The sequence below is a fragment of the Neoarius graeffei genome, chromosome 1 (genome assembly GCF_027579695.1).
Source record: "Neoarius graeffei isolate fNeoGra1 chromosome 1, fNeoGra1.pri, whole genome shotgun sequence".
NCBI classification, from domain to species: Eukaryota; Metazoa; Chordata; class Actinopteri; order Siluriformes; family Ariidae; genus Neoarius; species Neoarius graeffei.
The window spans coordinates 43,101,289-43,117,157 of NC_083569.1; the positions used below are offsets into that span (position 1 = coordinate 43,101,289).

The 15,869-nt window shown below is 40.8% G+C and overlaps 1 protein-coding gene across 1 annotated transcript in view; it reads left to right on the top strand.

The window, feature by feature from the left end:
- The window catches only part of LOC132884934 (collectin-12-like), a 158,756-nt gene extending 144,234 nt beyond the window's left edge, over window positions 1–14,522 (top strand). Inside the window, exons 16-24 of the mRNA XM_060919027.1 lie at window positions 407–497; window positions 6,644–6,839; window positions 6,985–7,079; window positions 7,274–7,398; window positions 7,640–7,727; window positions 7,842–7,896; window positions 8,745–8,895; window positions 9,032–9,165; window positions 12,600–14,522. Of these exons, the coding sequence (XP_060775010.1) occupies window positions 407–497; window positions 6,644–6,839; window positions 6,985–7,079; window positions 7,274–7,398; window positions 7,640–7,727; window positions 7,842–7,896; window positions 8,745–8,895; window positions 9,032–9,165; window positions 12,600–12,792 (1,128 nt within the window). The 3' untranslated portion in view covers window positions 12,793–14,522. The remainder of the gene's footprint in view (window positions 1–406; window positions 498–6,643; window positions 6,840–6,984; window positions 7,080–7,273; window positions 7,399–7,639; window positions 7,728–7,841; window positions 7,897–8,744; window positions 8,896–9,031; window positions 9,166–12,599) is intronic.
- Window positions 14,523–15,869: the final 1,347 nt, after the last annotated feature.

A 15,869-nucleotide genomic window follows, 5' to 3' on the forward strand; every position in this document is an offset into this window, starting at 1 on the left:
TGATTGGAGGCATACCCTCTCTCTACAATCAGTCACAATGACGTTAGGTAGTTGTGGGTGTCTGTGAACTTTTGTATGCAGAAGGCAGCGGATAGCTCTTTCCTCCGAGTGTGTTAAGCTGCCCTGTGACACAACATGAGCTGCAGTTTAAAAAGATGCAACTAGCCATTACTGTTCTGTTTGTAGTTTCTGTATGATTGAGGAGACTTGGCTGGTGGGTGGGAACCTGACCAAATTTGGGAAGAAATGGGCGGAGTAAAACAAAAACCAAGATATCTATCCTTCTGTTCATTCCTGCTTTTCTCCCTCTCAAAACATAAACTTACTGGACAGATATCTAAACTGTGGTTTAAATGTTAGGAATGTGCAAGTTAGTTAGATCAATAACTTGTATGTTGTTTTGCAGGCAGCAGAGCAAGCTAAAGCCAGCCCTGCTTTAGTGGCCAAAGACCCAGCAACATCCACAACCAAGAAAGAGGAAGAGGACTTGGCTAAAGGTGTGTCTCTCAGACAGTACTGCCATAGTGACGACATGTTTTATTTTTTTCGTGGTCCGGTTTCCATCAAATCGTGCACGCTGACTTGGCTCGCGAGCGGTCCGGAATCCTATGATACGGACCCTGGTTACGGACCTTTGGCGACTCGCTTGTTCACAACAACAAAAAACATGGTAGCGATTTTTTTTGTCAACATTTATTTTCGCATTTCTCAGTATAATAGCATTAATTTTACAGCATGGATGGCGATGACGACAGTGTTCACGGCGAAAGCGAGTTTTATTTTTGGAAAATTCCGAGCTGACGTAGCTTGTCAAACAGGTTTTTGATGAGCTTGTGGCAGGTTTGTTCTAAATATGGTTTCCCTTTCGGCCGCTCTCGTTTTCTGTTAGAATTTGGTAAAGAAAAAAATAAATGTTATTTACCAGCTTAAGGGGCGGCACGGTGGTGTAGTGGTTAGCGCTGTTGCCTCACAGCAAGAAGGTCCGGGTTCGAGCCCCGTGGCCGGCGAGGGCCTTTCTGTGCGGAGTTTGCATGTTCTCCCCGTGTCCGCGTGGGTTTCCTCCGGGTGCTCCAGTTTCCCCCACAGTCCAAAGACATGCAGGTTAGGTTAACTGGTGACTCTAAATTGACCGTAGGTGTGAATGGTTGTCTGTGTCTATGTGTCAGCCCTGTGATGACCTGGCGACTTGTCCAGGGTGTACCCCGCCTTTCGCCCGTAGTCAGCTGGGATAGGCTCCAGCTTGCCTGCGACCCTGTAGAACAGGATAAAGCAGCTACAGATAATGAGATGAGATGAGACCAGCTTAAGGTTGGTCCGTATCATGAAATACCATGACCTCGGCCTTGAAAATACTGTATTTTCAAGACCTCAGTCACGGTATTTCACGATACAGACCTCCCAGCTGGTAAAAAAAATATATATAATCTCGTACACACGAGGGTTTTACTGGGAAATACACCACTCGTACAGTATTTTCATACGAGCTACATCCGGGACATGGAGAACCAAAACCGTGACCTAAATCTCTGTATGTCACTCGTGAGGAAATCGATGAGTTGTTTTGATAAATTTGGGTACTTTTTGTTTGTGAATGTGTCGATATAATAAAAAGAAAATCACACGTTGACTTGAAGATATGAAGTTTATCTTCTTATGTTGAAAAACTTGCATTTTTTTCATACAAAATATATCGCAGATCTGAGTGAAATATTGAAATAATATTGGCTGGCGTTGAGTGGTGTATCAGATATATTCCATTCAGCTAGCGTGATATTGAACGAGTCAAAGATGAGTTCATTATCATGCTAGCTGAATGGAATATATCTAATATACCACGAAAAAAAGCCATTATTATTATACATACACATTCGATGGAGCAATTATTATACATACAGGACACTTTTTCAATAGAATAAAAACGTGTTCTGTTCCCTTCTAGCGGGTTTCGTTCATTTGGTTTGATAGCATGCAATATTCTTAGCATATCGCGTATCCTACCTTCTGGGTGTTCAACGCGTCTTTTTCTTTCAAAATTCTCTCAAAATCTTCCATATTTAACGACGCAAACTTGGCGGCCATGTTTGTTTACAGATTGTCACAGTGGCTTGCTAGTGCGGAAGCTTTACGTGTAATACGTATCTTATGGCATTTGCAGTTCACTGCAACAGGTTATTGCGGACGCCGCCAGCAAACAAAGAAATGCTTCTGCACATGCACAGCAGAAAACTTTTCTCATTGAATATTCACATCAGCTCAGACTTGTGATGTCTTGTTGTCTTGACAGCCATGCAATATTGTAAACCATATTCAGCGCTCATTCTCCATTGGGTAGAGTAACGTAATACACGTAGAATAAGCGATATGCTAACAATATTGCATGCTATCAAACCAAATGAATGAAACCTGCTAGAAGGGAATAGAGCACGTTTTTATTCTATTGAAAAAGCGTCCTGTATGTATAATAATTCCTGATATTTCACTCGGATGATGTCACTCCCAGTGTTTTCCCGCTGACTTGGTGTATGTGTTATCAAAATGGCGAACCGGTTCAAAATTAAAATTCTTTTGATTAACTTGTGCATATTATTTTTTTGTGGATGTGTCCATAGAATATAAAGAACATTACATTGTGATATGAAGTGTATCTTCTCGTTCATGTCACTCATTCGTGAAATATACATTCACCGTTGAAGATAAATATATTTTTACATTCTGGAGCAAAAAATGCAGCAGGCAAATATGTGCTTAGAATTATGCTGTGTTCACATATATTCCGGTACGATAGTGGTATAACTGTATCGATACAAAGTATACCGGTACAGTTTAGTGCATCTGTCCACACTAGCGAGAAATGTTTGTGGTTTTCTTTCACGGTAGTTGAAATGCACGTGCGCGAAATGTTTCCGTGGTTACCGAGTAACTTCCTTCCGAGAATATGGCGGATGAAACAATGCGTGTGTGCTTTTTGTTGTCAGTGTACAGTCTGTATTTCTGGTGGTCATTTATTCAGTCGAATCGTATAAAACGCGCGAGGCAGTTGAGAAAGAAACAAAGAAAACGAATCTCCGTTCTTCACGATTTTATTCAGCGAAGACATCGATTGAGGTGTGTGACTTTGCGCATGATATTTGTATCGATACAGAGCTGCTTCATCTGTCCACACTACAGCGAAGCGCTACAGTACCGATACGAAACCCATACATTTGTGGGTTTTGTACTGATACAGTTATACCGCTGCAGCAGGGGTTTTCAAAATGTGGGAGAGTCAGCCCCCCCCTCAGAGAGCAAATAAACAACAGCGCCCCCCCCCCCCCCCCCCCCCACACACACACACACACACACACACACACAATTTTTGTTGTTGCTATACTTAATGTTCCATTCGTATTTAAAAAAAAAAAAAGGTTGTTGTACACATTTTTATTTTTTCTTTTACACATTTGAAACATCTGTGCTTTTTAAAACATCTTTTTTTTTACACATTTTAAACATCTGTGCTTTTCTTTTTAAAACATCTTGTTTTACACATTTTAAGCATCTCATAGCATCGTTAGCTAGCACCTCTTGGCAGACAACACACTGTGGCAGTGGAGCATCTTCAGATCCAGTCCATGAAAATCCAAACTTTAAATAATCGTGGTCAGACTTCCTTCTTTTTTTCAGTCCCCCAGGATTCTGCGGGCCTTTTTTGTGATTGTAGCTGGCTAAAATGTCTGTTGCGGGGGTTTCCAAAAAAATTACGATGAAGGTTGCGGTGTTTTTTAGGTTTTTATTGCGATTACATTGCGGGAGGAAGTGAAAGTTGCGAGAAATTGTTGCGATTTTCTCTTTTTGTGATTAAAATTGAGTGATATGTTAAATATTAAGTTATTACTGAAAAACTGTTGATTTAAAAAAAAAGACACTGAGAAATGGTCCTATAAACAACTTTACCAATATAAAAGATTACCAGGACTACAAAAATGCAGAAAAATAGGCTTTACTTATCCAAATGCTTCTGTTGGTTCAAAAGTTAAAGTGCAGAGAACCTCACAGCACAACATGAAGTTACCTTAAAATATAATATAAATGCCTCAGCTTTCATGTAAGAAAAAAAAAAACTAATACTAGTACTGTGTGCAGGCAGTCTCTCCTGAAGACTAAATTAAACAATAATTATAAACTAATAAAATAAACGGCTCAGGCTTCATAGAAGAAAAAAAAAACAATTTGAACAGAATCTCACAGTATGATGCTGAAGCTGCCTAAACAATGGAAAATAAAATACCATTTTGGCAAAAATGTTGGCATCCATTAATTTCTTGTATTAAGTAAAAAAAAAAAAATAAATAAAGTGCACACAGTCCTTCACTGTAAACATTACACACTTTCAGTAACAGAATTTAAGCCTACAGAAACATTGTCTCGCACATGCAGTGTTGCCAGATACTGCTGACGTTTTCCAGTCCAAAATATGTTCAAAATCCGCCAAAATGCACTTAAAACCACCCAATCTGGCAACACTGCGCGCATGCGGCTTCTCTTGAACGTATACACGGAAGTAAGGCGGAAGGTAGTTTGTCGACGTCACCCCAAGACGACGCCAACGATTGGTCAAATTTGCGGGAAGGTTGCGGTGATTGGATATAATTGCAACACCGCCCTGAATTCGCGGGGATTGGTTGAATCGCAACATCGCGAAATCCTGGAGGGTCTGTTTTTTTGTTTGGCCCAGACTCTGGCTCCTCACTCACTGTAGCTTTAGGTACTAAAAATCGATCTATTTTGTCTCTGGTAAAGGCTAGCTGAAGTTCGCTAAATGTCCACAATAGTAACTTATTCTGGTTTATGTTTCCTCACGTTGGGCCCCCCCTGAAGAACTCTGGCGCCCCCCCAGGGGAGGCGCGCCCCACACTTTGAAAAGCCCTGCGCTACAGTACCGGTATGGACCCTTTTCACGTGACGTCACGACAAACGCGGCCGCCATTTTGGACATGTACTACCAGTAGTTTACCACAGCCAACATTGAGGAACGGCAGCAAAGAAAGTTTTTACTTTCAGCAAGACTTCCATCATGCCACTATATTGTTGTGCACCTGGATGTAGTAACCATCAACAAACAAGGCAAGGGTTATCATTTTATCGGATCCCGACGGAGAAGATGGATAGCGGCCATTAACAGATTGGCAGCCCTCGGCATACCACCACTTGTGTAGTGACCACTTTGTTGGAGGAAAGATGAATAAAATTAGCCAGAAAAGGCATTACATTGCTGTTAACATTCTGTGGCGGCGAGTGTGTAACCAAATAGGCTAAAATAACCCATTGTAACCTCTTTGTTCTTCTGTAGTAGCTATTGTTGACTAGCTAATGTCAACATAGTAGCTGGTATGTTACTGTAGCAATGTTTACGTTCAGTCATTTGGATGACTTAAAACCTTTCAGTCTCAAGTTTTTCCTTTACTGTATTTACTAGTTTACTGTAATTATGATCCGGCAGCTATTTACACCGGATCCAGTATAAATAGCTGCCGGAGCCAATGTCCGAGGTTCCGGAGCGTGCTCCGGCTTGCTCCCCTTCAAATTAAGCAGCGCGCGCCGGCTTGCTCCCAGAGTGCTCCGGCCGAGGTTCCCCTCAAATTAAGCAGCGCGCGCCGGCTTGCTCCAGGAGTGCTCCGGCCAAGGTTATGGAGCGCGCTCCGGCTTAATTTGAGGGGAACCTCGGCCGGAGCACTCCTGGAGCAAGCCGGAGCGCGCTCCTGAACCTCGGACGTTGGCGTGTATGTGTATGGCGATGGGTTTTTAACGACATGGGTATACAGATCATGTGGGCTGAAGTCAGGTAAAGACGAGGGCTTCGTGTACTTCCCTACGTCAGTGAACAATCCTGGTGGAAGCAGGTAAACGTCGTTCCCTAAGCCTGCTAACCTCAATTTTTGCAAATACCTCGCCCTGTAAATGCCCTACGTCGCTGGATAGTGAAGGTGCTTTCTGCATCTCGCTCCTTTTTCTTTTGTTTTTCGTTTGTCGCCTTCCTCGCATTCAAACTGATTCGAGCCGAAGTCCACTACATGTCCAAAATGGCAGTCGCGTTTACGAAGGTCACGTGACTGAAAAGGGTCTATAGTTGCTAGTGTGGACAGGTGTTGCAGTACGAAAGTAGTTTCGTATCGGTACAAAATCCCTAGTGTGGACAGGGTATTAGTATATTTAATTTAGCAATTTAAAAAAAATGAACAGACAAGTAAGGAAAGAAGCAATGTGCAACAGAAGCTTTTCCTTTAGAGTTTTTCCTAATAATTAAGTCTTTGTGATAAACCTACCGAAAGCTTTTTACACACACATCTCTGTACTGTTCCATTCAGATCTGTCCCCAGAAGGCAGACGGGCTTTTAAGAAGCTGGGTTCTAACTTTGAGCACTCAGCAACACTTTTATGCAAAAAAAACAAAAAAAAAAAAAACCTGGCCTTTTATTTATTTATTTTTTTTGGTCCCATTGTATATGTTCTGTAAAATCATGGGCACTTGGGTTGGTATGAGTCATTTGGAAATAAAGCACAATATGGAATAAAGGGTTTGTTTCAGTGCCATGCTTTACCACACTGTACTGTAATTGTGCTGAAAGTGTAGAAGGTTGACTTTGTTTTTGTCTCCTCTGTGCAGCCATTGAATTGTCCTTGAAGGAGCAGCGGCTGCAGAACCAGACCTCATTCTCTGGGCTTTACCCGAGCATTAGCAACGTTGTCACCTCCCACAAAGCCGACGGAAGGAAAGTTCGGGCTATTTACGATTTCGAGGCAGCAGAGGACAATGAGCTGACCTTCAAATCTGGAGAGATCATCACCATCTTAGATGACAGGTCACCGTCTACCTTAGAACAACGCTGGAATTGAAACTTGATCTGGCTTTTTGATGAATCTGAGCATACTTGATATGTCCTGCTTAATGTCAGTAGGGTATGCTCATTTGGTCTGATAATGAATGATTTTATTTATTTATTACAGTGACCCCAACTGGTGGAAAGGTGAGACGTATCAGGGTGTGGGCCTTTTTCCATCCAACTTTGTCACAGCAGACCTGACAGCGGAGCCAGAGATGAGTGAGTATAGGCATCGTCTTTGTCATCTTTTGCCTGTTGTCACTACTAATCAGCATGTGTGTGGCTTTTTTTTTTTTAAAAAGAGCTTCATTTAGTTATTTCAGTGTCATTTGACTAATTTTCTCCCACTATATTCATCTATCTTTGCATTTCACATTTCATGATGTTCTTGCGTTTTTATCATATGCTACTAGAGCTGAGTTCACGCAGATCTCACTCTGTTTGCCCAGTGAAAACAGAGAAAAAAACAGTGCAGTTCAGTGAGGACATCCAGGTGGAGACCATCGAACCGGAGCCTGAGCCTGTCTACATAGATGAAGTGAGGATTCTTTCTATAGAGAAATTATTTTACACAATAATTTCCCTTTACAGTGTTAATTTGGGCTGCACTCCTCAGAGTTATGCTCTCAATAGTTTTAGTTCCTGTGTATTATGTTTTGTAAATGGATCGTGCTTGATCAGTAGCTGTATAAAGTCGATAAAAGGTACTTGCCGTCATTTATAGTAGCACTAATGGACCCTTCATATGGCATAATTCTGTGGTGATGTAATGCGCACAGGAAAAAATGGACCAGTTGCTCCAGATGATCCAGAGTGCAGATCCAACAGATAATGAGTCAGACGCATGTGAGCTGCTCCAGCTGGAGGGTAGGGCACAGGGCCTTTTCTTGGCTATGCATGCGATATACTACAAAAGGACTTCCTCTTTCATATTTTATTTGAATCTGTGTGTTTTTAATTTTTTCCCCTTTTTCTGTTCAGGTGCCTGCAACCAAATGGGTCCACTCATTGATCAAAAACTGGAAGAAATTGACAGGTATTTTTTTTTTTAATAAACCTTTTAAAAAAAAATCCCCCATTTACAGTAGGCCATTTGCAGGAATTGGTCACGTGTCAATTTTCCCCATAGCAACAAGCCCGTGGTGGGCAAGCTAACTTGACATTCGTTGACAACCATAAGAGTTTGACTGGCGATGCGAAGCAATCCATTTCTATAATAGCTGTTTTTACCTTTTCTACTGTCTTTTTTTTTTTTTTTTTTTTAAACCCGAATTTTCGTGTGTACTTGGAAAAAGTTTGTGGTTTTAACTTCTGTTTTAAGTTAAAGCGAATCATTGGCTGTAAAAAAGGTTTTTTTTTGGTCTCAAGTTGGTCGCCACTGAAAGAAATTCACGTGCGAAATGGCGGATTTCTCAGGTATGTTTATAACTTTTTATAATTTCTCCTTTTCTACCTTTTATCATTTGCTTAATGTGTGAAGATTCTTGAAAATAAATACAGATACATCCGCTATTTCGCATGTGAATTTCTTTCGGCGGCGACCAACTTGACTCCAAAAAACTCTCTCTCTTTTACGGCCAATGATTCGCTTTAACTTAAGACAGAAATTAAAACCACAAACTTTTTCCAAGTTCACACGAAAATTCGGGTCAAAAAAGACAGTAGAAAAGGTAAAAACAGCTATTATAGAAATGGATTGCTTCGCAACGCCAGTCAAACTCTTATGGTTGGCAAGGAATGTCAAGTTAGCTTGCCCACCACGGGCTTGTTGCTATGGGGAAAACTGACACGTGACCAGTTCCTGCAAATGGCCTACTGTCATGTTCTTCATGGGGTGGCACGATGGTGCAGTGGTTAGCATTGATGAATGAAAATGCCTTTCAGGAAGCACTCGGAGCTGTCTGAGCTTAATGTGAAGGTGATGGAGGCACTCTCTTTGTACGCCAAGCTGATGAATGAAGATCCCGTGTATGCCATGTATGCCAAACTGCAGAGCCAGCAGTACTACATGCAGCAGCCCGGCACCTCACAGCAGGTGAGCAGCTCTCTCAACTTAACTTTCCTCTGACGAGATCAAAAACAAACCTGGTACAGCAGTCATCTTTGGATGACTCGAAACGATAAGACACAAATATTTTGCCCCTGATTTTGGGACTCCATCTCACCTGTAGGTGTACCCAGGGCAGACAGCTGCAGGACAGTATGCAGTCGCTGCTACAGGGGTGCAGGGTTACAGTGTTCCTGTGGAGCAGATTCCTGCCATGAACCAGGTACCTGCTCCTTTACCAGGCCAACCAGCGCCCAGGTAACGACTGATCACTACTGCTCACTCAGAAAAAAAAGCATAAATTATATAAATATTATCAGGGCTTGAAATTAACATCCATCCATCTCTCCGGTACAAATGTTGGCACCTTATCATACTGCAAATTATAAATGTGTCCTTGCACATGCATGGTTTTTCCACTTAGTTTGACTTTTGTAGCTAGATAGATAAACTGATTCCCATACAAAACCTTTTGTATGATGCCACTAATAAGCTATTGTTCTCTTAAGACCGTAACAAAGTGAGAAACATGTTATTGTGGCATGCAACAAATTTAATAAGTATGGAATAAAACACTACAGGACTTGTTGTAGGAAAATAATTCAGAGGTTGATGTTTTCAGTTACTACCCTGATGTTGATTATTTTTCTATAACGTTTTGTCCCTCTTGTACCCCAGCAGTTGGCTAATGATTTTTATAATTTTTATTTTAGAATGACTCATCATATGGAGCGTCCTCCGTCCCTGTGAATGTACAGTGTCTTGCAAAAGTATTCATCCCTCTTGGTGTTCATCCTGTTTTGTTGCATTAGAAGCTGGAATTAGAATGGATTTTCAGGGGGTTAGCACCATTTGATTTGATTTACACAATGTGTCTACAACTTTTAAAGGTGCAAATTGTTGTTTTTATTATGACAAACTAATTAAGATGAAGAAAAAAGTTAGATGGGTTGTGTTGGTGTACAGCAATCTTCAAGTTATGCCACAGATTTTCAATTGGATTGAGGTCTCAAACCTCTGGCTGACTCACAGGTTTTCCTCCAGAATTGCCCTGTATTTAGTGTCATCCATCTTTCCTTCAGTCCTGACCAGCTTTCCTGTCCCTGCAGATGAAAAACATCCCCACAGCATGATGCTGCCACCACCATGCTTCATTGTAGAATGATATTCTCAGGGTTATGGGTTTGCGCCACACATGGCATTTCCCATGATGGCCAAAAAGATCAATTTTAGTCTCATTTGACCAGAGAATCTTCCATGTGTTTGGGGAGTCTGCCACATGCTGTTGGGCAAACTCTGAATGTGTTTTCTTTAGCAATGACTTTTTTTTTTTCTGGCCACTCTTCCATAAAGCCCCGCTCTGTGGAGTGTACGTCTTGAAGTGGTCCTATGGACAGATACTCCCATCTCCGCTGTGGATCTTTGCAGCTCCTTCAGTGTTATCTTTGGGGTCTTTGTTGCATCTCTGATTAATGCCCTCCTTGCCCGGTCTGTGAGTTTTAGTGGCTGGCCTTCTCTTGTCAGGTTTGTAGTGGTGCCATATTCTTTTCATTTTTGCTATAATGGATTTAATGGCGCTCCCTGGGATATTCAAAGTTTGGGATATATATATTTTTTTATAACCCAACCTTGATCTATACTTCATAACTTTTGTCTCTGACCTGTTTGGAGGCTCCTTGGTTTTCATGTTGCTTGCTTAGTAGTGTTGCAGATTCAGGGTCCTTCCAGGACAGGTTGATTTATACAGACATGTGACTCTTAAGTAATTATGTGACTTATGAAGTGAATTAGTTGGATCAGCTCTTATTTAGGGGCTTCATATGAAAGGGGGTGAATACTTATGCACACTTCAGATTTCTGTTTTTTCATCTTATTATTTGTCACAATAAACCAACAATTTGCACCTTTAGAGTGGTAGGCATGTTGTGTAAATCAAATGGTGCTAACCTGCCAGAAATCTATTTTAATTCCAGCTTGTAATGCGACAAAACAGGACAAACACCAAGTATAGATCCGGAAATCCGGAAATTTGATATAACTCTTGAAAATCTCCGGTTTCCCGAATGCCGAAATTTATTGTTCGGATTTTTCTCGTTCCTAGACGTGGCGTAATACTTCGCATTGTCCTTGCATGGGCACGGTCCTTAAATAGCCTAAGCATAGTTCATTGATTAAAGACAGGTGTTCTTTGTTAACGGCGCGCGTGCTGGAGCTCGTTAGGCGCGCACGCCCAAGGCGTGCCTTCAGGTGCATGAGCTAAGGCGTGCAGGACTGACACAGTTCTGCGCAAGCGCAACACAATCGCACTAGAAAGCATGGTCAAGCTGCCAGTGTAGCTGCAGTCTCTTTAGTTGCGAATTACGAGTATTTCCTCGTGTTAATAATTCGCTGTGTCAAAACAAGTGAAGCTTTCCTCCTTCTTTCGACATGAAGAGAGGTAAGCAATTTATTTTATATATTTTTTTTTTCCATCAAAGTTGCATTTTGTGGTTTCGAAGCTAAGTTTTAGTGCCGTTTCGAGAACACATCAAGAAAACATGGAAGAAACAGCAATAATGGAAGAGCTGGTTTCTAAGCTGCCTAAAACTAGCAATGGTAATTTATTTTTTGTTACATAATGTATTCAGGCTGCCAGTCAGTGTGTGACACACACACACACCCTGAAAAATTCTAGCTACGCCCCTGATTTACATAAGAAATTTGGTATTCATTGGTGTTTAAATTTACAGACAATACGAACTAATGTAAACAATTGGCTTCAACTCGCATAAATATGAATTGGAAATGTTTAGTTCACTTTAGCTTCTGCAAACGCGCAACTCTACTAAAAGATTGATAAACGAGGCTCAATGTCCCCAACACTGAAACCTGAAAGCTTTAGAAACTCTAACAGACCTTTTACTTTTTAACAGCACTGTTTTGGGATTTTGCCGAGTTTACCTTCAACTGTCTGATTTTTTTCAAAGTAATGAACTGTGTAGCAGGAAAATCACCGTGTTTTCTAAATGCACTCCTGAAAATTACTCGTTAACTCGGGGAATTAAATTTGATATTTTTGACATGTTAATCACTAATGTACATGAAATAAAAAGGCTTAAAAGTTATAACTTGTTTTAGTGAAAATAAATACTAAAATGCACTAGAATGCAGGGTTTTGCGTGTTATTAACATTTTTTCGGGGGACGTTGCGCCCCATCTTAGTTTGACTTTCAAAAGTTCAGGATTTTTTTTCTTTGCTCCACTTTCATCTCTAACCAAGGGGGATGAATACTTTTGCAAGATTCTCTCTCTCTCTCTCTCTCTCTCTCTCTCTCTCTATATATATATATATATATATATATATATATATATATATATATATATAATTTTTTTTTTTTTTTTTTTTTACTATTGAAAGGATTCGATGAGCAAACGTTAAATTCAGCTCATTGACATAAACCTATGATTTGAATAGTGTTTAATACTACTGTCAGAGCTGTTACTGTAGATAATTAATCCACACCTTCTGACCAGTCTGAATCGAGAATTCCTCAGAATTAATGAATTCATTAAAGCGTTCGTCATGTCAATGAATTTGACATGCACGGTTGTATTTGGGGCAGTAATAATTTACATGTTAATTTCAAGCCTTGGATATTATCTAATTCCTTGTAGTCCATTAATTGAAACCATTCAACGTGTGTCTTTACCAGTGATGTGCACATGTACATAGGCCAGGCGCCTGTGTACAGCGCTCCTGCGGGCAGCATGGCTCCTGTTGAAGTGCAGCAGGCGTACCCGAACACCGCCAGTGGACAGGCAGGCCTGACCCAAACTCCCAGCTACAGCTGTGCCAATCCCACAGACCCCCAACAGAGCCCTTACCCGGAAAAAGCCCTCTTATAGGACCCACATACATGGCTGCCGTCTCTCATCCACAGTATACGTACACACCCTTCTTATGAACAAAGAGGTGCAAGCTGACGCTCAACAGGGCACAGGTGCAGAGTGAGCCGTGCTCCTAGTTCACTGTAATTGTTTTATGTCCGTACACACTAGTCCCTCTCAGTACTGCACCCAGGCAGTAGAAACCACAGAAACACTCAGTCTTACCAAGTAAAAGACACCGAATATTGATTTACTACTGACTGATTTACATTATGCAATTTGAAGAAAGGCAGACAGAGGAGTCACTCTCTTTATCCATATCTCTCTCTATCCTGCTGTTTTTCTTTTTCTCATACTATATCTCCTACCTTGCTATCTGTCTGACTCGCTATCTCCATCCTACCGTTTTTGTCTCACTGTCTCCAACCGTCACGCTCGCTCTCTATCTTTCTTTCTTCATCTGTCTCTGTGTCAAGTTCTCTGTCTTTCACTCACTCTTAAGTTATTTCATTTGAATTGGTGCCACTCTGCTGGCTACTAAAGACTACAAACTGAAACACAAACGAAGCATGCACATGTACATAATTTTCCCTTCCGTTATGGAACCTCTAACAGTCGGAGGTGTTTGTTGCTACAGGAGTTCATAGGAGAAATTTTTATTTTCCTGTGTACGCACGCGTGTGTGTGTGTGTGTGTGTGTGTGTGTGTGTATATAGAGGTCAGTCTGCGTACATGAGCGTATGGCCTCCGTGTGCCGTTAGTTTTCCGAAAGCATCGCAGCCATTTCACCTCTCCTGAGGGACCGTGTAGCACAGCACCAGCATGGTCCTTAACAGAGTGGCGCAGTCTGTACAGCAATCCCCGCAGTTCTCAGCAGGATGGCACAGCCCATCTTCCGATGGTCTTGAAGCATTTCTTTAACACAGTGTTAAATTGATTTCTTAATTGTAGTATGTCTTTATTTATTTTGATTGTCATTTTAAATGCACTGTACTTTGATATGAGAAGAAGGACAATATTCTACTTAAAACTGTAGATGTGTATATATGAGAATTGTGTTACAGCAGGTGCTCTTTCTGTTGAAGGAGCACTGTGAAACTGAAAGGCATGTAGTAATATTACTCAGTGATGTTATGCACTTTTGATTTGGACTCAGTCTCAAGTTTCAGCTCGCCTCAAACTCTAAAACATTTTAACCACAGAAGGACTAAAGCGGCTAACTGGAAAAATCAAATATTAGGCACTGGGAATTTTAAGATTTCAACTCACTAAAAATTGCCTTGTATGTTTTTGATGTCTGATTCCCCTGCATCGAGAAACCAGTTGTGTATGATGTTTATGGGAATGAGTGTAGTCCGTCTTAATGTCACTACATTTTATTTTATTTTATTTTTTAACATTTTGGGAGCTGGCGGAGACTGGAAGTGAGTGAGTTCATTAGGATGTGTTATTGGGATCAGAGTTTATATCCTCTTTGCCCTGGTATCATCTGTGTAAGTGGAATCTTTAAATATTAGAATGTTGCTGAAAGATCTTGACCTGGGGACAATGAGCCAGTTCTGACATGGTCTGCCGCTTTTTACACACAGCTGTGATCCTGGTTATAAACTTTTATTCAGAAGGAGAATGACCATTTCCATGTTTTAAAGGTTCTTGATGTATCCGTTTCGTTAAATGTACCTAGTTGTTTATGTACTATTTTAATCATCTGAATGATTAGTATTCACAATAAAATTAGCCCAAATGTACTTTGTGTGTGTTGGGGGGTTATTATAGTGACAAAATAATAAGGGAAACATTAATGCTTAATACACTTACATAAACATTTAGCTTTAAAGAAAAATAAACCGTAAATGAACATTAGGTCTATTGATTATTTACTTTGAGTGCACAATGTGGTTCTGGTTGGGTGTAAAATTATCTTAGCTCACTGGTTAAAAGTATGACGATTGCAACTAAACTGCACATAAAATATAACGTTATTGCAATAATATATACCATCGGTATATGGTGAATATAAAATACCAGTTTATATATTTAACAATTTTATCGATTGAGATGTTAACAGTAGCATTTCTACTCACTGTCCACTTTGTTAGTAACACACACATTCACGCAGATGTCTAATCACTCAATCATCTGGCAGTAGCACAATGCATAAAATGCAACTACGGGTCGAGCGCTCCAGTTGATGTTCACATCAAACATCAGAATGAAGGGAAAGTGTGATTTCTGTGACTTTGATCATGGCATGCATATTTGCACCAGTTTGAAGAAGAAGAAACCTTTATTTGTTACATGTACACTTCAAGCACAGTGAAATTCATCCTCTGCATTTAACCCACCTGAAGCAGTGAACACATGCGGGCACCTCAGCCCAAGGCCGCCCCACATCAACCTAACTGCATGTCTTTGGACTGTGGGGGAAACCGGAGCACCCGGAGGAAACCTACACAGACACAGGGAGAACATGCAAACTCCACACAGAAAGGCCCTTGCCGGCCGCTGGGTTCAAACCCAGAACCTTCTTGCTGTGAGGCAACCGTGCTACCCCAAACTCTGGCTAGTTTGAGTATTTTAGAAACTTCTCCTGGACTTTTCACACAGCAGTCTAGAGTTTATACAAAATGGGGCGGAAAACAAAAGACACAGAGTGAGTGACGGTTCAAGTCAAGTTTATTTTTATAGCGATTTTAACAATGGACACTGTCTCAAAGCAGCTTTACAGAATTTTAATGACTTTAAACATGAGCTAATTTTATCCCTAATCTATCCCCAATGAGCAAGCCTGTGGCGACGGTGGCAAGGAAAAACTCCCTCAGACAACATGAGGAAGAAACCTCGAGAAGAACCAGACTCAAAAGGGAACCCATCCCCATTTGGGTGATAACAGACAACGTGATTATAACATTTTTTAACAGTTTTAACATGAAGACAGTTTCGTTGATGTTATAAACTCTTCATTGATGGAAACTTGAGAGCAAAACTGTTCATGACAACTGCAGTCCTAAAGTTAGCAAGTCAATTGTAGTCCTCAGCCATAAAAGCATTACTAAAGTATCCAGAGCATTTGTCAAGTGTGACTTTCAACTGTC